This window comes from Mixophyes fleayi, chromosome 5 (genome assembly GCF_038048845.1).
Source record: "Mixophyes fleayi isolate aMixFle1 chromosome 5, aMixFle1.hap1, whole genome shotgun sequence".
Classification (NCBI taxonomy): domain Eukaryota; kingdom Metazoa; phylum Chordata; class Amphibia; order Anura; family Limnodynastidae; genus Mixophyes; species Mixophyes fleayi.
The window spans coordinates 213,546,697-213,568,658 of record NC_134406.1 but is presented as its reverse complement, the minus strand read 5'-3'; the positions used below and the strand labels follow the sequence as shown (position 1 = coordinate 213,568,658).

Here is a 21,962-nt window from a genome sequence, read left to right as displayed (position 1 = left end):
TCTAAATTAAGTTTTATTGGCTAGGTGGGTACCCTAACTGGACAGGACCATAATAAAATTCTAGAAAATAATTAATTTACAATTCTAAGCAACAAACACAACAAAATGAGGATTTAGTCTTTACCTACAGAGGCCCATTTACAGTTCAAAGCACCAACTTTACATGGACATCACCTACCTTAAAATTTCATAGTACGCAGATATTTTTTCCCCTCTCCTGTAGCTGCACATCACTAACTTGAAGCAGAAAAATAAAGGGACCAACCAAGAAGGAATGTATAGCAGGTAGTTTATTATTGCTGGGTGTGTATATGACATCCTTATATAAGGAATACTTCATCCTTCAGAGCTATCTTTTTATATATCGGGACGTAATTAATAAAATGAAGCTGACAGGAGGAGTGGCCAAAAATCCTTTCAATATGAAGTAAGAGACTGACAAACTTCTACTGAAAATAATTAAAGTTATAATACAAACTTCTGAATCATAGGGTGTACTTACTTTTTAGCACATGGGTGCATATTTATCAAAAGTAGAAAAAAAATGACTGTGAAGTATCGTGGATTAGTGCAGTTTCTGAACAATTTATTAAGTGCTGCGGAAAAGTGTCTGTCCTGGTGAAGAATGATCAGTCTGGAAATATCTTTCAGTGCTTGCTGTGAAAGACTTCACTTGGTCGTTCTGTGAATGTATGGCTATAAGTAGGCACATACAGTGTCTCAATACACTGGACAGTCCACTCTAGCAGGGCAGAAACGACAGGTAAGCAGCATTTCAAGTCCAGCAGAGATTTTCGCCATTCTCATAGAGATGTACGGGAATGGTGGTATTCGGTGTCAAAAGGGCTAAGAAGTGCTAGGGGTCAGTGCTTATGGTTAGCTGACAGATTGACCCTTCTAATCTATAGCACTTGCTCTAGGGTGGAATGTACAGAAATAGAGGGATGCTGTATTAAAGCAGAACAAATTCACACATGGCCTATGAATGGGATACCTTGCCTAGTATTAAGCTATTTTGGGTGAAAGAGCACTTTATTTGTTAAAAATGAAATGCTATGTCCACTTTCCAACATGTGGCTTCTAATGAACGAGTTAGGAACAAACACACACATTACTTGCAACATGACAACCTTTAAGCTTCTCATTAGAAAGTACAGCAGTGCCTCCAATAGAGTAATCCTCTTTAGTTTTGTTGCTATGGGTAAAAAGCATCTATGACTGATCCAATAGCTCCCACTATTATCTGCTATATTCCCTGTGCAGCAGCTCAGTGCAGATAGGATTCAAACAATAGGTCAGCAATAGGCAACCTGATGCACTTCAGGGCTGCATGAGCTGTCCTATAGCTTACAAAAGAGCTGCCCTTTGCCCTTAAACTCAGTAAAGTAATTAGATAAAACAATACATTTAATCAAAGAAAGAGACCCCTATGTGTTATAACATCTCAGAAGACTCTTTAAACAAATGTCACAACTATAACAAACAATTCTGACAATAAAGCAGGAAGGAGCTTGTGGCTGCCAGAGAATGCTCAGAGGGCCGGCTGTTGCCCATCGCTGCACTAGATGATGCATCCAGATTACAGCCAGCTTGGTTATGATATCACAGGTTATATATTGTTACGTGCTACTAATCATACACACAGTAGATTGAGATTTGTAGTTTACTGACACAATCATTGCAAACAGTACTTTGATATAAGTGCTGCGCTCACAAGGACTGAGTTTTGAAAAGCTACAAAGTTGGAAAAGAGTTACTGGGTTTCACAGAAGCTATTGTATTTTATGGTTTTATGAAAATAAAACAAAACCATACATATGTCTGTGCCAGATGTTGGTTTTATTTCATATACTGGGGGGAGCTCCATTCTGGGTGAAGTCCTGTGATGTACGCCTGTACGCATTTCCAGGTATTATGATATTTAAAACACCATTCATACTTGCACCTCGGCAAGGTACGAGCAAAAATCAGTAATGCGCTACTACCTTAACATTCCATGGAGTCTTCAAAGGGACTTTGCTCAAAATTAAAATCCACTCCCACCCTCCCCACTAAAAATGGAATTTTCTCTTTATGGATAATTTTGGTTAGCTAAATATTACCAGACACCTTATGTATACATTTAGCATTAAACGTATCAGTTATTAAGTAAATTATTGTGCGGGGTTCACACACACACACGTTCTTGGTCCCCCTTCCTATCATTACCACTTCACTCTACTCTACTGCTTTTCAGGCCACCCTGCACCCTCACATCTTCTCTTAAGCCCCCCAGATATACAGTATTTTGAATGACTGTGTTGATTGTTTTAGACCATATTGCCCACTAAATTGCTGTGCGTCTGGGCCAATATATCTCATTCAGATAATAATTGGGACTGCTTGAAGATTTGGTCAGCTGACTACAGCAATGTACTGTGTGTGGTCCTCTTCTGACAGCACTGACTGTAATCCAGGTGTTTGGCCTGAGCACTAACCAAACAGGAGTGCGGCCAAAATGGACACAGATTCAGTCACTCAGCAGTTATATCAAGTGACCAAATCTGCGGAACTTGCAGCCATTGTCATAACACACCTTCCTTCCCAACATCTTCTCATGAACCACTAACAAAATACTCATACAGTCTACATTCCTTCCACTTACATGAGCCAATATTTCATGGCACCTTGTAGAGAGTAGAACGGCATATTGGTTATGTTACATTGTTTGCTTAGAGCTAGGGATATGACACATTCTATTGCAAGCATAACATTAAGTCAAATGTGTCAAGTTATTTCCTAAAATAAAAATCGAATTAAACCGCCGAACTACTATATAAAACTGTCATTGTCACTATTACATTAAACAGTAGATCTGCATATCTCTACATTTTCATCACCCGGGAACTAGCAGAGCAAGAGGCTGATATCAAGTACTGCAGTGCCTGTGCTCATGATTAATATGGTATCTAATTGCTAGTAGTAGTAGTCATAGCTTCAATGGCATAACACAGGAGAAGGGAAGTCTATGCTGCATTTACACATAATAATCTAGAACAGAGCACAGTTTAAATGTTTGAATAGGTAGACTTTATTCCAATGTTTTGTGAATATTCATGTTCCATTAAGAAGGAGGATTATCCATTTCTAATTATGAACGTGCCTTGCAATCCTTTGCTTTTGGAAAATACATTTGTTACAATGAGCACCCAGCGATATAGCAGAAATGTGCATCAACATTCTATCTTATAGTGCTGGGGATGTACATATGTTCCTTATGGACCTAACCAATTACACATTTACTATATATAAACAATTGTATGCAAAAGTTTAAGCACTTCTGGTCAATCTGCATATTCCAGTGAACTTATTATACAATAGAAGCTGACATGGTCTCTAAATATAATGTTAAATAAACAATTTTGCTGCCAAGTTTAATGCCAAAGCATTATTCATTTTATTTTTTATACCAAACTGTTGAATGTTGAATGTTGAAGTCAAGGCTAGCTCTGGAAGACCTGGATATAAGAATCTCAAATAAAAATGCAGATCTGCAGAACAAATCTCACAGATCATTACTAGCAACCTGTGGATAAAGTAGTTTCCGCAGAAGTAGCTGTATAAGTGTTATTATCTTTTATTCATACAGTGCCAACATATTATGCAGCACTGTACATTGAGGAACCTTAATAAAATTTGAATTGTAATAAAACCTTTTCTGCAACCTCCTAAAAAAATAAAAATAAAATAAATGTTTTTAAGGGCATCTCCGAGTGAGTTGCATTTTTGCAATCCATGCGGAGCACAATGTGAGCAAACAGCTATCGAAATCGAGAAAGTTGATCTCTATAATGTACCTGCTGTCTAAGAGGACAGTAATGAAATACATGGCAAGGACAGTACCGTAAGAAAATGATGGAGATATAATGCTGTCACAGTCCTCTACATGCCGTCTATTTCATTGCTGTACACATGGGCAGCACGTGCAGCATATTATAGAGATCAATACATCTCTAACTTGGTCTATTTCACCTGTGGTTTTCCCTCATTGTGTTCCATTTGAGAGACATTGTTCGGTTTGGTGAGCCCTAAAGGAGACGAAAAGACCTTGATAAGTCTGAAACATTTTAGAACTAAATGCTGTGTACTAATAAAATGAAATTGATTTGCTTGACAAGCATTTGAAGAAAATAGTTTCCTGCCAACTGTTATATGTGGGGTAGACCTATTAGGTTTTGTGTTGTGTGTGTTATTCAACTAAATAGCGGCACAACCTAGTGTGTAGTAAAGACAAAGCTGAAGAGTGGTAGGAAATTTCTGTAGAACAGGATTCAAAATGAACTATGAAGCACTTACAGGAAACAAAGATTAAGATAGGGGAATGTCCATCACAGTCCACACATGCTCATTGGGAATATATATGGGGATATATCAACATGCAATGCATGCAAGGAGACCTAAGAATAATTCTAAGATGACAGAAAAATTTATAAGCAATAACAGAAAATGAGCCTACTGAAAAGGGAATCGGATTCTGCAGAAGTGAGAGAGCCTTGATTGACAGGGTACACAAAGTTTTGAAAATTCAATGATTTCTGTCCTCTTACTCTGAATATGTAAAAATGTCAAAGAAACATTCAGATACTCAGGATAATGTCATTTCAATGGCCTGTGTTAGAGATTATATACAACATATAATTTGACATGATGTACTTAAATGTTTGCATATAACTGTAGTTCAGGTAGTCTTATCAGTTTGATAGAGATGTAATTATGCAGTAATGGGTATTACTTTGGGAAGAAATAGATGATGTGAGTAAGTGAGCTGGACAGATCCGAAATGCTGGGACAAAAGTACCCAGACCATGGGTCTGTCTTGGGGGGTTCTGCAGTGTGACGTTGGTAAAGGTGGATGGGACTCTGGTCACATCCACACGTTTAGGGCCTTATGTGAGCTGGACTGTGGACACAGGGAAAGACACGGTGTGGACCAATAGCTTCCTATTGGTCCATGCAGTCACACACCACCTAGGCTCTGCCCTCAACACCAGCTTTTGCCAAGTTTGCGCACAAAGCACTGGGGCTGAGGTGCTCTCGGTGACCCTTGTAGGGATAAGCATCCCTTCTTTATAACCAAGGTTCTCCAGCTGTACTCCTACATCTTAATGGTTAACTATTCCAGTATTTTCAAACCTAAATATCATTTGGTTAAATGTTTTTTTTATGCATTTCCAACAGTTTGTACTCTGTGCAGGATAAAACAGAAAACCACAGAAATTAATTATTTTTAATATCTTCTAGAAGAAAACCTACCAATGCATCAAGTGCCAGATGGTATTCTACAATGAATGGGATATTCAGGTCCATGTTGCAAACCACATGATTGGTAAGTGCAGCCTTGTTTATCTTAGAAGAAGAGAATTATGTTGCAACTAGTCCTCCTAAATTTTACGTTTTTAAATTTTAATACATATTTGCATGTGATGTTTTTGGTAGTGTAACTATCAGATCCTTTTCTGTCTGCAAATGTTTGTTTCGTTAGGCTGCATTTATATTACATTTGTATTATAGAGGTGTTGTCTGCTTAGACCATAGGTCTCTTCTAATTTTACCCATCAACCTTAATTAATGCTGTCTTCCACCCTCAAATGACTTTTATTGACGTGTACATTTTCCCCTGACTACTTTACTAAATACATTTTCTTCTTTCTCCATTGCGTCTGTGTTTTTTAGCCATGTATATAAAACATCAGACAGAATTTATATTTCTATTGCTTCTGGTTACGACACAAAGCTGTTCTCTGGAGACAATTGTCTGATTAGTCATCTGATGGTGGAAGCTTCCTATTAAGCCGACACATTATTGAAATTCAAATATTAAATGTAATTTTTGAAATGGTCATGCATTTGTTTAAATTAATCTTCTACACCCAAACCCCACTTCCCCTTCCCCCACAGCTACACAGTGAGATTACAGGTTATACTTACTAACATTGCATTTAGGTGCAAAATTAGCACTATACCACAGCAACCAATCAGACTTGCATTAAATTAAAAGTCGATTGCTGATTGGTTGCTGATGGTTAGATGCAAATGGAATGTTATTAAATGAACCATTATGTCTTCTACTTTTCTGCAATTCACATGACTTTATTTTCCAGAGATAATCAATTCACTATTGCTTTATAGATGAGGAAATATTATAAATATAAATAATTATATTTTTTTCTATATCCAGCAAGTCACCCTTTGACCAATGTTATAAGTGCAGCAATTAGCAAATATGACAATACAAGTGTAATTGTGAGTTTGTTTTTTTAATAAGTGCATTGTCGTTATATTCAAACATTAACAACAATAATCCTAGATCATATGGAATTACACTAATTATTTATCATACATCACTGTAGAATTTCTATCCTTATATTTGGACTTTTTGTACACTGTATTCTACCGTATAACAAATTGGGTACAATTTCCTTACATCTAATATATGTTTATACTGTCTGTTTATAGCATGGCTTGTGTGATTTGCTTATTTAAATCAAATATTCAGATACTGGCATTGGGCTTTTGGCATTCTGGAAGTTCTAATTTATGTCGCTTTTATAAATGAGATGTAACAAAGTATTATTGAGGAAATCTAAATGAAAATGTGCATCTCCTAATGTCTGTAGTCTATTACATGCAGCAGGTTTCGGGATATAATGGAGTCATAGGACTGAACTACTGTAACAAGTGCACATCTCCTGAAATTGTAAAAGAGGGAAATTCTCTTTTAAGATTGATTGTTTAGCAGCTTTGAAATAAGATGCGATGCTCTATTATATTCAGTTTGAATGGTGCTTAAGCAGTGGCGGAACTACCATTGGTGTGGCAAGTGCCGAGCACCGTGGGAGGGGAGGGGGCCCATGGAGATAATGGGGCCCATTACATGGCAGATGCAGAGGGTCGGGGGCCCCAGTTCCCTCCTACCTGCCTCCCTGCATCGGGGCCCACAGCTCCATAGTTTCACTATTATCTGTCATATGTCTTAAAGGAGTCAGAAATGAAGAAAATAAACACCCACATTTTTTAAAATGCCCAGTCCAGTAAACAAGCTTAAGCCATCATGTATCCCAAAATACCTTTCCATGTAGTACCCTGACATTTTTATATTGGTTTTCCCATGCAGATTCTAGCATTATGGAGCGCCAGTCTAGCAGTTGCATCATGGAAGTTATTTCCGCTGCCTTTCTTTATCAGGGCGCTGTTTTTAGGGCCTTTAGTTGCTATGAATAGAGGATTATATATTATTCCATAGCATGAATTAGTGGTATGGTGATCTGATAAACCCTGAGATGTGACTTTTATGATGCCCTCTTTCTACACTGGGGGTGGTGATGGAACATGTGTTCTTAGGAATTCTGGGGAGGTTCTTATAACATATAGAGGACTGAGGGAAGTCACTAGATCCAATACCCTGGAATCTACTATGATTTTTAAGGTGATAACACTAGCTAAAATCCACTAGAAAAAAAGCAAACCATCTAGTATATGACTTTGCTAATTTTAATATTATTAGACGTTAACGTTTCATAATGTAAATGTATAGTAATGTTACTTTTGGTTTAGCAGCCTCTTTAAATATATCTTATTGACCTTAATTTTCAAAAAAAAATAAATTATAGCATGTCTTTCAGTCCCTATACATTTGAGAAATAGTTTCATGTAGGTTGAAATCCCCCCCAGAGAATATCTTGGAGTCATAGTAATCAAACATTAATTTGGTTTTAGAAATTGTCCCATGAAGATTTGGTATCTGTACATGTTACAATTGGCAGAAACCAGTACCGGTGGTATGTGCACTTTAGGGGGTAACTTATATTCAAGGGGTTCTAAAGTCTGTTAAATATAATTTAGAATTAACACTGTATTTAGTAGTAACTAATCTCACATATGCAAAACTAGTCAAAAAGGATATTATAAAGATATTTAAATGCATAAGGAGTGCTCAGGTACATGTATGCTCCAATTATGGTTTTAATGCATTTACTCACAATATGGGGTATTTAGTTAAAACAGACAATTTAGAGGATATTTTGTGAACCTCTACCATTACTTGGGGTATGTGTTAAAAATGGGGATGATATACCCTCCCCTAGATGATGCATTGATTGCATTTGTAGAGTTTGTAACCCCATATAATTAAAAGAAAAAGAGTCAATTGCTATACAAATATACTAATTTTTCTGTTATCCCAAAGCATATTAACTTGGGATTTTTTGTATATATTATGCATAGTTTAACTCCCATTCTAAATTCTGCTGTCCTACATTTGTGCATACACTGTTATATTATAATATGTAATACAAGCCTAGCTAAACATTATATTATCAGTCACAGATGACAACTCTTCAACCATTTAACTATCTTCATTACTCACATAGCTCTGAGATAAAATAAACCCCCTTCCTGTGTCTAATCAGAACTACCTCCCTCTGTTTACCCTCCTCCTCTCATGATTTGTATTTCCTTATCAAACATCTTACAATAAATCATGATGATGGTGTAACATTTGATTGGTATCAGAACTGTGTTATCCACATAGGAACTATTCTGAAAGAGATGAAGTTAAAATGCCTAAAGGGGTCACTAAACCTAAAGCACAAGTCCCCTACTATAAATAGCCTATTAATATCATTCACATACTGTGACAGAATTTGAGATATTTCACATTGTATTTATATTTGGGGGTCAATTTATGATGACCGAAAGAGAAGGTGGATTTTTAATTTGATGATAAGCGATACTCTGCTCCCCTGGCTGGCAGTGGTAAGAGGAATTCTACTGCTGCGCCAGCCAGTCTAGGGAGGTTCTGCGCATGTGTGATCCGGCATACTGATACGTGCACTGAGAATGGAAGTCTGGAATTGGTCTTCCAGATTCAGCAAAAAAATTAATAAAGTATGTTATAATTTTATTTTTTTTTAAATAAAAAAAGCATACGAAAATCAAAAAATGTTAAATAGGGTGAAGACCTAAATCCAACAAAATCTCCTGTTTTATTTTTATGGATTTTGGGCTTTTTAGTATTTCATAAATAGACTGATTCAGATTAACTCATAGTTGCCAACTCTCCCGGAATGTCCAGGAGAGTCCAGAATATCTGGGAGTCCTCCCGGACTCCCGGGAGAGCAGGCAATTCTCCCTGATCCTGGCTGGCTCTGTAAACTAAATGGAGGGGTCGGGGCCTGTTTTTATTGGTCCAGAGTAGTGATGTTCGTTTTGGGGGCAGGGCTAATGATGCAATTCTTCAAGCCCCGCCCCCACACACCCACCTGCACCCTGGACCTCCCGGGAATCATCTTGCCCATGTTGACAAGTATGGATTAACTTGCTGGTTGTGTGTTACAGAACTGGTTTAGCCCTTGGAAAAATGGCTGCATGAGGCAGCTCCCAGTGCCACAGTTAGAGAACTTATTAAAATTGACTGTATAGGTGGTATTTCAGTTTTGAAAATGATGCCACCTTATTGTGGTGACAATGGCTTCCTGCCCACATAGTTTTTCACGCATATTGACCAATCAGAACTACAATGTAAAGAAATGCAGTTAGAGGGACTGTAAACCTAAATCTGAAGTTTTGATCAATTTTACCCGTTAATTAATAAAATCGATAGACTGATTAAGTTACGGTGTATAATGTATATTTTTCGGGGGGGGATGTTAGTATGGAGGGTCTAAATAAAGTTAGAACGTTTTTAATTCCCACAGTTTTTAAGAGGAATAAAAGGATGCTTTATTTGTACATGAACACCTTTATTAATGAATAAAGTATTCCAATCAATCTAACAAGATGTAAAATAAGTCTGAATGAGCAAATGAGGTGTAAACTTAAGTGTCTTTAACAAAAAAATAATTTGCATTTGTTTCTGTGCAGCAACAACTAATGGGTTTTGTAAGAAATTAATTGTTGGGGGCAGTGATAATTTACATTATCAATCATATTGAGTTGTGTCAACTATTATAGTTTTAACTCCTTAATTATTTGCCTCCAAACATTTAAAATTACCAAACTTTAGATTAAATGGGGGTTGCTCCCAGCTTATAGCAAGTTTTTAGTACAGTGCTATCCATGTATTTCCATAAAGAGGGACACATTTGTGTTAATATTCAAGCCTCTATATATCATGGCATGGCGATAACATAGATTTTTGTATTGCTGTTTATAGCAGAGATAGAAAAGTTATTATTGCCTCTATTTACCATTAACAGATACTCCACTCCCTGGAGACACTTGCTGGCAGCGGTAAGAGAAATCTTCTGCGCATGCATGGTCTGGCTTTGCCAGGTCACACAGCCATGCTGCAGCTGGAAGCCCGGATTTGGGAGTGTGACCACTTGGACCCATATAAAGTCAAAGTCATGGAGATCCTTTTCCATGTCACACAGACCTTTCACAGTGGTGAATGGAAACATTTTGCAGGTGTTATAGTACCCAAAACAGAGGCGCCCCAGGCTCTAGGCTCTACTGAGGGGAAGTCCTCGGTCAGTGAGACTGACGAACTGGGAATGCTGCTTTAAATGCAGTAAACTAGGTACATGTAACTCATGAGTTGTTTTTACTATCTGTTATACTTTAACAAAAATGCAACCTTTATAAAACAGTAACCTTACATTCCTGTAGCATGAATACATTGTAAATTTGTTACAGAGATTGGAGAGGGGGAGGTTAGATTAACCATAAGTGTTTAGAGGGGGGGGGGTGAGATTACATTCCAGTGTGATATGCTTAATCACGGACCAGACCCCTACTGCACTGCAACATCATTCACGCAATGGTGCAGTGGAGGGTGGGCCGTGATGACGTGATTCAAATTGAACCGTGGCAACAAGGCCCTGACCACTTCAGTATAAAGTAAAAGCAGGATCGGGGAAAGTGGCCTACTCTGCCGAGAGTCCAGGGTGATTCCCTGAAATTCATGAGTCTCCTGAATGTTCCGGGAGAATATACCATAACTTGGCTAGACATTTCCAGATTGTTTTGTTTGTGACTGGTTTTGCTATTAACTATATCTTGCAGTAGAGAAAGTATGCAAAAAATGTGTAAATATCTGCTTGTATGTAAATATATATACTTTATGAAAACTTTGCATGCTGGGAGTTTAGAATTATAAAAGCTGCTCACATTCAGTAGTATTCAGACAGGGCCTGGGTCAATGCTGAAATGAGTGGACTAAATATACAACATGTTAAATTATGCTTCATATTTTGATTCCAGAAAACTTACTAGCCTACATTAGAATAAAACTAGGCCTGTGGGTGTGTAGTTTTATTCTGAAGTAGGCTAGTAAGTTAACCAATATTCATGAGCGTTCAGTAGACTTAAACCTACATACTTGTTTGGTTATGTGCTTGTTTAGTGAATAGATAGGCTGTTTTCTCAGGACTATTATTGGCTTATCAGCACACAAAATGGTTGCCTCCTTTGTGTATGTGACCTTTACACTTTAATACAACTGGTAGCGATGTGTCGCAGAGGGCCTCTGTAAAACAGTCCAGGAAGACAATTCGTGGCATTGTATCTCTGCTCATTTTTGCTTGCACACCCTAGAGATACGCAGGATAAAGAGGGCGTATTCCTTTCCGTAATAGGCGTTAATGTGTGTATCCAGACATCGAGGTGATGTCCAGCGGCACGTCGCTTCCAAACAAATTTTCCCCTAATAATGAGTTTTTCTGCAGAATATACACTTAGTTAAGCGGTAGTTTAAACACCGAAGGTTCCTAAGATCTGTAAAGAGTGTAATGAACTAAAAGGTTATAGGATACTCCGTGAAAGAGAAACTTGATGATGTTAGAAGGTACAAGTCTATAGATTAATAGTATTATTTTACAAGAGATGAAACATTGAAATGATGACTTACATTTTTATAGAATAAAGAATGTTTAGTTAATGGATACGTTATGTAGGTCTGTATAATGTTTCAAGCTACATACATCATTCATAGTCCATTGAGGGTTTTTTTTTCCTTCTCTCTTTTTTTTCTTTTTAACTGAATGGAAGGTTGGCCAAATATGTTTTAAAAATGCTGTAACATAAAATATTACAATTACTACTTTTATCTATGTTGTGCTGTCCCTGAAGGCAACTTGAAGGAAATGAGATGTCGGTTCCCTTATGATATTCAGTGGTGACATTTAAGAAAAGTCATATTGCCAGAGAGTAATATGAACAGTTGGCCATTCATACCAGATTTATGAAGTGAAATTAATTTACTACTCGTATTGCACTAAACAGTCTATGATCAGTGATCACACACACACCGCAGTGCTTATGGTTTTGCAAGAGTGTGAAGATCGCCATTGCCTTTGTCTGCACATAGAATTTTTCTTTCACCTAGGTTAATAACCATTAACTAGTGAACCAATGGTTTTTGGGTTAACTTTAATTGGCAACGAAGGGGGGTGCAAGCTGTATTCATGCACAGAGATATTCTGTTGTCTTTTTCTGTTATTGGCATGGATCTCCTGGAAAAAGCAAACGTTAGATAAATATAAAGTTTTTGTTGCTAGAGGTAAAAATCTATATTGAGAATAATATTTTGCTTAAAGAAATCACTTGTCTGAAAGGAACACATGCAGTTTCATTTCCAAATACTATCTCCCGATAACGGTTTGCCTACAAAACAGCAGACACTCTGTTTCAGCCATGCTTGGGGATAGTAATTACTTGGTGTTTTTTACTAATACAATGAAGTGTATTTTATCATTACGAAAACTCCTAAGGTTTTATGCTCTTTATTACAAGCTTTCTTTTCAAAACTAATTTTATATATATAATTTGCTAATTACCATTGAATGTATTAGTTTTCTAATACATATACAATCTATCACATTACTGCTTGAAAATACACACACATTTAATTGATGAATGTTCAAATCTCCAGTCTTGCTCTATGTACATGTCTCTCATGTGTTTTGGTTTTATGAGGCTATTTTCCCAGAATGAACACTAGATAAGAAGGATTAGTATTATTTTGATCCTGTTCTGTTTTTTTTAATGCATTCGGCACCCAGTAGAAAATAATGATTGGTATCTATTTATCCTGACACATAGGTGTTCCAGTGTGTATGTATGTATGTATGTATGTATGTATGTGTGTGTATATATATATATATATATATATATATATATATATATATATATATATATATATATATATGAAAACAGGGATACTCTGCACTCTCCAAACACATAATTAATGCTATATCAAGTACTGTTCTATATTAAAAACAGGGAATGTTAGTTCCACATATTGCAATATATGTTTAAGCTGACATATATACATACATATACATACATATATATATATATATACATATAATTTATATATGAAAAGAGAAAAAAAAATCATAGATGCACAAATAAAATGTGGTGCAAAGAATAGGCATATAACCAAAGGCGAAAATAGTGAGCTGTGGGCCCCGGTGCAGGGAAGCGGGGAGGAGGGAACCCGGGCCCACAGCTCACTAGTTCCCTGATGCAGAGGGCCCCATTATCTCCATTGGCCCCAGTGCACCGCACCTGCTGCACCAATGGTAGTACTGCCACTGCATATAAAACATAGTTGCCTACTCTCCCAGAATGCCCGGGAAACTCCAGAATTTTTGGGAGTTCTCCCGGACTCCCGAGAGAGCAGCCAAAAGTCCCGGATCCAGCTGTCATTGTTGTTGAAGATGGTGGGGGCAGGGCTAAACTTGCCATTTGTGGCCCCGCCCCCTACTGCGATTGGCTAAAATTGTCAATGGGCGAAGCCTAACGGCGCAACACACGTGGCCACGCCCCCCTCGACGGACCCCCTCCCGGACAGCTGCCTTCAAAAGTAGGCAAGTATGATATAAAAATCTTTCTCAGTTGTAATAGATTCTAGTTCTTAAATCCTTTGGTAATGGGTGGCATTATTACAGATAAGTATTAGATGAAGCATGGAACTACAAATGAAAAGATTACGTGGAGACCAGCAGCACTAACTATGGGGCCTATTGTTGGAGCCCTAAACCATGCTGAAATGGCTTTTTCCCTGCATGGTTTTGGCATTTTTTTAAGTGAAGTGGCCATTTAGGAAAAGCCTAACGCAGGAGATATCTCTGTCATTAGGCAAAGTACTGCACAATCCAGCAGTCCCCATAATACTCAATGCGCATGCAGATGCTTCAGCTCAGGCTTCGTGTTCCTTGCCACATAAGGTGAAATTATGTTTACAGTTTTACTCATAAAGTATTAGTATAATATAGCATAGTAATATAATACAACGTAGATTTATTTTATTGGGAATGAAATAAAGAGAAATATTTATATAGATAATATATTATTGCTGCGGTAAACAAAATACGTGGCAAGAAATACCAAGCAATAATTCACAAATGTAGTTTAACTATGACATGTCAATATGTAATGTAGATTTATCTACAAAGATACAAAACATACTGTATTAACAAAAAAAAAAGTAAATACCGTTTGTCTTTTTTAAAATAGCCAATTTGCTTTCCCAAATGCTACCGATAATATTTTTTATTATTTCTGCTGAACTGTGAGGATTTTACAACAGTTTTATCTTTCTATGTAGTTTGTAGTGTATTCCCCAATATAAAACATCTCTGGGTGCATACGTATGTGACCTCTAATTCTAGTAACACTTTGCAGTTGGACAGGTGAATGTGCAAGGAACCATTCTATGCAGACATACTAAGCATGACCAATATATTATAACTTCTGGACTTGATCATAATACAACTTGATTGCTTTTTAAATACAGTGTAAGAGCAGATGCGGAAAACTCATCAGGCAACCAAAACAATTGGGAAATTCATCCATATTTAAACTCATGGACATGTCGGGGACAAAACAAAATATAGGCACCAATTTTTTTAAACCTATGACTTTCTCTGGAAATAAATTCTACATGAGACTGAAGCACTTGGGGTTGGAATATTTAACAGCTGCACACCCCGTGTATATATAAACACATTAAACTGAATGAAATAACGAATGCCAGCCTTCATCCTCCCAGCATTGTCTATGTTCTGTGTGAGTCCGTTATCGCTGCTGTTTAAGTCATGTTCTGCTTTTCTAGTGGTACGGAGATCACTTTTCTCTCCTCTATTTGTACATGATGTCTATAAACAGAGCAACCTAAATTTTCATTTTGACATATTTAATGAATACGGTGATTTAATGATAAGATAAGCATGACACTGTCAAGCAGTATTTGTTTTCAGTCTGCTAATTTTTGACCAATAATTGCCATCCTCTAATTATCTATTTTAGTCATGAAGGAATCTTTCTCTGTGGGGGCTGGCATTATGATTAGAGCAGAAATCCCACAAGATACATGTGTGTTCCAAACAGCTCTAAACAACTGTCTCATGAAACGTGGCGGACACATTGCAAACTACTCACTGTGCACAACAGAGGAGCACATTTGCTATTGTGGGCTCATCTGTCTGACAAATAAGATGATAAAAAGCCAAATTGTTAAATTGTTGATAGTTCACTGCTGCTACCAGGCAATTAAAATCATGTCAGTTACAGTAAAAAATGTGTTTATGTTTTTGTTTTGTTTGCACAAATAGTTTGTGTGAAATGTTTTCAATTTTGAATAAATATATCTGAAAATATAAAAGTAAAATAAAGTAGATTAGTGATGGCATTTTTGCCTTGTTAACAGTGTCACAAACTGATTTAGTTAGGTCTCTTTATTTTGGATATGTGCAGTATAATATATATTTAAGCTGGAATTCTGCATTGCACACAATGAACGTGTTCTACAATGTTTCTACTCCTTATGAGGATTGCTTACAATGCTGCTTTTTTAACTAATTTATGTTTATTTTTTATGTCTAATGTTGCATTTTTATTAAGGCTATATTGTATATTGTTTCTTATACAGTAACAGGGTTCACCCAGGCACTTTGCTGTTGTGAAGTGTAGTGTGTGTGCTACCAAACACAGCAGTCATCCACCTATCCACCTGCTAAGACTATTATAAATGGGATACTTCGCCTGTGATTGCCGTGGAGTGCTGGGTGAAATGGTGGTGGATTCACGGTATGTTTAATCATACATTGGATGTGTTTCTCTGGTTCAGGTCTGGTAGGATGTCCTGGACAAAGCAGTGAGGTATGAGTTTTAGGTAAAGGCCGTAGTGGGTTAATGGATGGAGAAATTCTGTGAGAGATACAAAGACAATATTTGAAAAATTGTATAACCAATATGTTTGGTTCATTTATAAGAGATCGTATGCCCAAAAGGACCCTTCTGTAGCTATAGCTAAGTGTTTGATTTTGCAGTTATACAAACCTTTAAGCTAGTTTAATTTTAGCCTCCTGTTTCATATAAGTGCTTCTATTCCCCATAGTAGATCTGGGGACGCTGGATGTCCCCGTTTGTCCCAGCTACCTTTTCCCTAACTCCCATCCTTTCCCGTTCCACCTCCACCCACCACACACTATTGCACATCCCATTAAGCCTGGTACCATGCATTTTCCTTACCATTGCCATCTATCAACATGTACCTGATGTTCTCTCATCTGTACTACTTCAGATAGTTATGTTTACCTGTTGGCTTGTTTATCTATTTGTTTACCCACTTGCACATCTACTACTGTTCCAGTATCTGGTAATTGTTACTGCTTTGTAATAACTACCAGAGACAGGTAGCAAAGCAATAACAATATATGTACTGGTGTGCCGGTTGGGCAGGATATTTTATATCCCAGATCATGGGTGTAGGGGTGTGATGTGAGTGGGGGGTATAAATTAATTAGGTTGGGGGTGATCGTGTCCAAGGGAATTATAGTGGAGTGCAGGTGGTGTAGTGGTAGAAGGAGGATATGGGATGGTAAGATGTGTGGACTTGTATGAGGTGATGCAGGTATGTGTTGGGGTGGAATATTGACAATAAACTGTGTGTAAGATAAGGTGTTAATAAATGTGTAGAAAGGCTATGTATGTATAATGGGGCATGGAGGGTAATGTTATAATAGAATGACGAGTGTGACAATTCGGAACAATGTAAGGGAATAGAGAGTGTGTGTTTGAGAGGTGGTGGAGGATGAATGGATGAGTTCATCCCTCACTGCATTGCTTGAGACCTTCTACTAGACCTGAACCAGAAGAATAAGACACCCAATGTAAGGGGAACGCCACATGAATCCACCACCTTTCTGCTCAGCGCTCCACAGCATCCACTAGACGGATATTGGGAAAAATTCAGGCACGGTTGGTCACAACCCTTATATGACCAGGTCAAGATCTGATCTGCGCTATTCCTATATCTGCAGAGTCCACAACCCTAAATGTGCTCATTATGGATCCTGACAATCATGACAAGCCTGTGAAATGCAGTGCTTACAAATAACCCGGGCTTCCCTTGTGGCACAGAGGAGGTGATTATGGAGGAACCAGAGCCCCATCCGCATGATCCACCACCACAGCTGAGACAGATAATATGTGGATAACAACAGATTTCTATTGGTCTGTGTGGTTACACCTCTGTGAGTCTGTGTTCTCGAAGCTGTGCATGCAGCCTAGGTGGAGGAGAACACACGGCCATGACTATTTAATGTGCTTGTAAAAAATGAAAAAAAGTGGGTGCTTTAGGGAAAAAAAATCACCTTTTAAGGCTAAAAAACAGAAAGACACTTAAGATTTCTATTCATTGTATTCCATAATCAAATGCAACATTTTGCATTGTCATATGTTCATGATTACCAGTAAAACAATGGCATTGGTATACTATTTAACCAGTCAGTCACTAGCTTGACAGCGCTGCCTCAATTAACAAATTCATTAGTGGCAGAAATGTGCATGATGTACCTGTGAATCATGTCTAATTTTATGTAATTAAAACCAGGATTCAATTTGAAGTTTATCTGTCTGTATACAAAATGAGCACTGATGAACTGCACATTAGCCAAGGCTTAAACTGAAAACTTACAGCATGGATAGTAGATATAAATACAGCTTAGTGTATTTATATATACTCTTTTGTCTTTATCTGTTTACTTGTATCCAGGCATTTTGAGCTGTTTCTATAATCTATATAAATATATATATTTTAGAAGTGGAACTGGGAAGCCAAGTCATCCACGCATTTGTGATCCACAGCCGGGTCCTGCATGCACTAAGACTGGCTGGCGAAGTGCTAAGATATTTTCTGGATAAATTGTAGCGATAATAGATTTGTTATCGCTGCATAGTAATAAATAGACCCATTAGTGTTTAATCAAAAGAGAAGATAATTAGTTCCTTAGTTACTAAGTATGCCATTGAAGTAGCAATATACCAAAATGATCCTTAATTACAGTTACTAGAGGCGATTAGTTCAAGTGTAGCATTTTTGGCTCAAACATGGGGTATGGAACTTGAAGATTTTTGGCCAGATGGTGACTGGGAAAAGTATGCCCCTCGCCCTTCTTTTCACTGTGATAAAGAATGACATAGCATCTAATCCAGCCATAAGACGTCAATACAATAATAACATTTGTGGGCATGTTAATGTCATGTTCTGTGCCACGTTTCACTGGAAGACCTAAAGATTAACCATTTTCACACTGAAATATATAGTGTAACATTTTTTGGGAATAGAGTTAATTCATTATGCTGGTCTAGAGCAAACTACTTGTTTAATTAAGATTTTAGGGTTTATGGGGATAAACAGTAGATAATTGCCCGAAATACTGTTCAAAAAGAGTGCACAAATGTGTACAATAAATTTGTTGGGTTTATAGCTAATGTGTAGTCTTAATAATGCACAAAAAAAGAGAGAGACAAAAAGTGGCTTGGCAATTTTGTGCACTATAACAGAACTCCGATTTTATATCCTGCATTGGATCACAAACTGCTGAAATCTGTGCTGTTCCATTTTATCCGAGAGCCAGCCCTCCTGTGAGCAATACTGGCTGCTTTCTGAAAAAACCCATAAAGGGTTTCTGCATGGACCATGCAAAAGGGATACTTTCCCTTTAATAGCCATCTGTACAGGAGGGATGAGAAGTGGGCCAGGTCATCTCTTCTCAGCTGTCATGATATTAACGTAGGTAATGGAGCAAGCTCTCTTTTCTGCTGGGTGTTGTTTTTCATAGATGTTCATCGATTTACACAGATAATTCTATTTATTTTATACAGTTGGTCCAGGAAAACTGGCCAGATAACAAACATCACAGCATTCAGAATCACTTTATTTTATTTGTCATTTGCAATGTTAACTTTTGTCTAGAACAGCGTCACACCTACTGTGCAGATGGCTGCATGATTTGTATACCAGCCAAAACATTTAAAAGAAATGTCCAATATGGGAATACAATAAAATACAATATAAAATGAAGTATGCACCGGCTATTGAAATAATCTGCTCATATAGTTGTGAATCCTATCACGCAAGTTATTATATCAACTTGAAAAGTCGAATTAACTGAAAAGATGTAGTTGCATAAATTAGACATTAATCTGGAATATTACTTACCTGGGGTATTACACTCCACCCAAAACTGCAGGTCCTAACTGTATTGTTTACTGAATACTCGGACTGCATCTTGTTTGTCTGTACTGGGCAACTTGTATTCTATCTGCATTACATCAGTGCTTCTTTGTCAGACATGTATAAAAAAAGCAACCAAATGTCTCTATTATGTACTACACCAAACTAGAATCTGTTATGTTTATGTGTTCTGTTTTGTGTGCTACTTTAAGCAGTGAGTAGTGACTCAAGCAGCCTGTGCTGCCTCATGGAAGATGCTTGGATCATGTTTGAAAAATATCTTTACATTTTTTCACTTTGACATCTTCCTGGTCCTGGGTCAGTTTCATCTGTGTCAGTAATCTTATTTTATGGTAATTCCAGTTTCTATTCCCTTGTTTCACTGCATTGTGCAGCATTGGTGGGCACATCTGACTCTCTGCGTTTCTGGTCAGTCTGGTTTCTCCTTGTCTGTTTACCAGTTGGCATTCTTCGGTAGTAAGACTGTGGTGATTCAGCTTTCCATATCTATTCTGCATCTCATTTCTAGTCCCGGGTCAATGGCCAATAATGGCCTGGCAGTTTTATTGAAGTGCTTTCTTTCTCTTTTGGTGCCTTTCTCTATGCTACTGTATATATTGCAAAGGAATTGCTGGCAGTAACTCCACTGGTATCATTGGGATTAAAGATCATAACCTTCTGCTCATTAACAAACCTTCCTTCACTTAGTGTATTTCTGTATTTCAGGTTCCTAGCTCTGGATCTTGTCCCATTCCTTTGCACTCTGTGAGACTGTTCTTGACAATACATACATATTTTTCCACCTGATTGTTTGATTACGGGAAGTATGGACTACAGGTTGTGCATGATTGACTATTTTATTGTGAAGTTACGGAACTCCTGTGATCCATAATGGCGGCCATTGTCTGATACCAACTCATGACATATAACTTATTTTGCAAATATTGCTATTACTATGCCTGTTGTAAGGTTTTGCAGGTTGGTTATTTCAAAATATATGCTGTAGTTATCAACTACAATTAAGAAAGTCTTCTCATACCATGTGAACATGTCTAATCCTAAAAATTTATAACCATTCTGGAATTTCTCTGGGCATCAATGGTTTTTTTGTTCTCAATATCTCCATTTATGTGTGCCTAGGATATTGCATGACTGGCATGGCTCTTGATCAACAAAGTTTCCAGGTGTATGTATGTTTGATAATATTTCACTGCCCAGACATTCGGGAATCACAATCTTGCCAGCCATATGTATACATCCATTTCCCTCATTTCTGTGCATAGTTAAACTGTGCTGGTGTTTTTTCATGCACTAGAACATCATAATTAATTTAATTCTACCCCATGTTGATCTTCTTTTTATTCCCTGCCTGTATTTCATGTTCATGTTGCTCCAAATAGTATGCAAGTATGGTATGCGTGTAAATCTGTATCTTCCAAATAGTCTTTCAAGAGTAATTAATTTATTGTTCTCTCAGGGTCTGCTTATCAAAGGGAAAAGAGCCCAAATATGGCAAAAGTGGGAATTTTCATTGTCTTTAGGGCTTTGACCTATTTATCAAATCCTACCTCTGACTTCAGCTATTGTAGGGTATTGCCCTTGGTAGCTATCAGTGGATCTCTGGGGTGAAGGCTGCACTGTGCAAAGCATGGTGAAGTCTATTTACCAAGGCCAGCCAGTACCACTGCTTTCCTCCTATCACTATCGGTGTGTTAGACGTGAGTCCGCTTTAGAAAAAAAATGCATTATTAATTAAATATTTTTAACAACTTTTTTTTTCAATGAATCTGGAACTAGAAGTCCAAATCCAGACTTCCACTTACAGTGCGTCTGCATGAGCAATCAAATGGCTCATGCATGCACAGAGAAACCCTGCACTCAAGGGACTCCTCTTACCACTGCCAGCTAATATCGTGAGTGAGCTGAGCATTGCTCAGATTTCCCTGGCGACTGGAGCTGGCTGGGCTGGAGGCATTTGCCCCCTAGGCCAGTCCCTTAGTAAGCTACCTTGGGCTGGGTCACCGGGCTAGCTGCATATTTATCTTTTAAAATGTTCTCAATAGGCCGCTGAGCCATGTCTTGCCCCACAGGCTAAGATTTGCCTACCAGCCTCTGCCTGGTAACCTTTTATTGATAGGGCGATAGAAGATTTCTGTTGCTGCAATAGGCAATCTTCCATATCGTAGGATCTTGGTAATAGATCCCTTTTTCATGCACTAATTTCCAGTATCGAGCCTGGGCCTCAAAACCACTGAAGAACTTAACTTCTTCCAGTTTGAAATATCGTCCAATGCTGGTACTTTATAGTGCTCTCTCATTATAACCTGGGTTTAAGCAGAGCCTCAGTATATTATTTATATTGTATATAGATTTATTTTCCAAAGCTACCATTGAACTCGCCTGATCAGATGGTTCTGTAGCCCTCACTGTTACCCCCCTTCTTTTTTATACATGCAAA

The 21,962-nt window shown here is 37.6% G+C and overlaps 1 protein-coding gene and 1 long non-coding RNA gene across 9 annotated transcripts in view; one reads left to right on the top strand and one right to left on the bottom strand.

Annotated features, from left to right (window-relative positions):
• The window catches only part of ZNF521 (zinc finger protein 521), a 271,133-nt gene that overhangs the window by 108,208 nt on the left and 140,963 nt on the right, over positions 1-21,962 (top strand). For 5 of the 7 annotated variants that reach the window (XM_075213446.1, XM_075213441.1, XM_075213444.1 and 2 more), the window contains one exon: positions 5,281-5,365. In XM_075213446.1, coding sequence (XP_075069547.1) covers positions 5,281-5,365 — 85 coding nt within the window. The remainder of the gene's footprint in view (positions 1-5,280; positions 5,366-21,962) is intronic. The other 2 variants (XM_075213445.1, XM_075213442.1) reach the window with 1 other exon arrangement.
• LOC142158973 (uncharacterized) overlaps positions 1-21,962 on the bottom strand; it is a 67,361-nt gene that overhangs the window by 17,926 nt on the left and 27,473 nt on the right. The window lies entirely within an intron of this gene.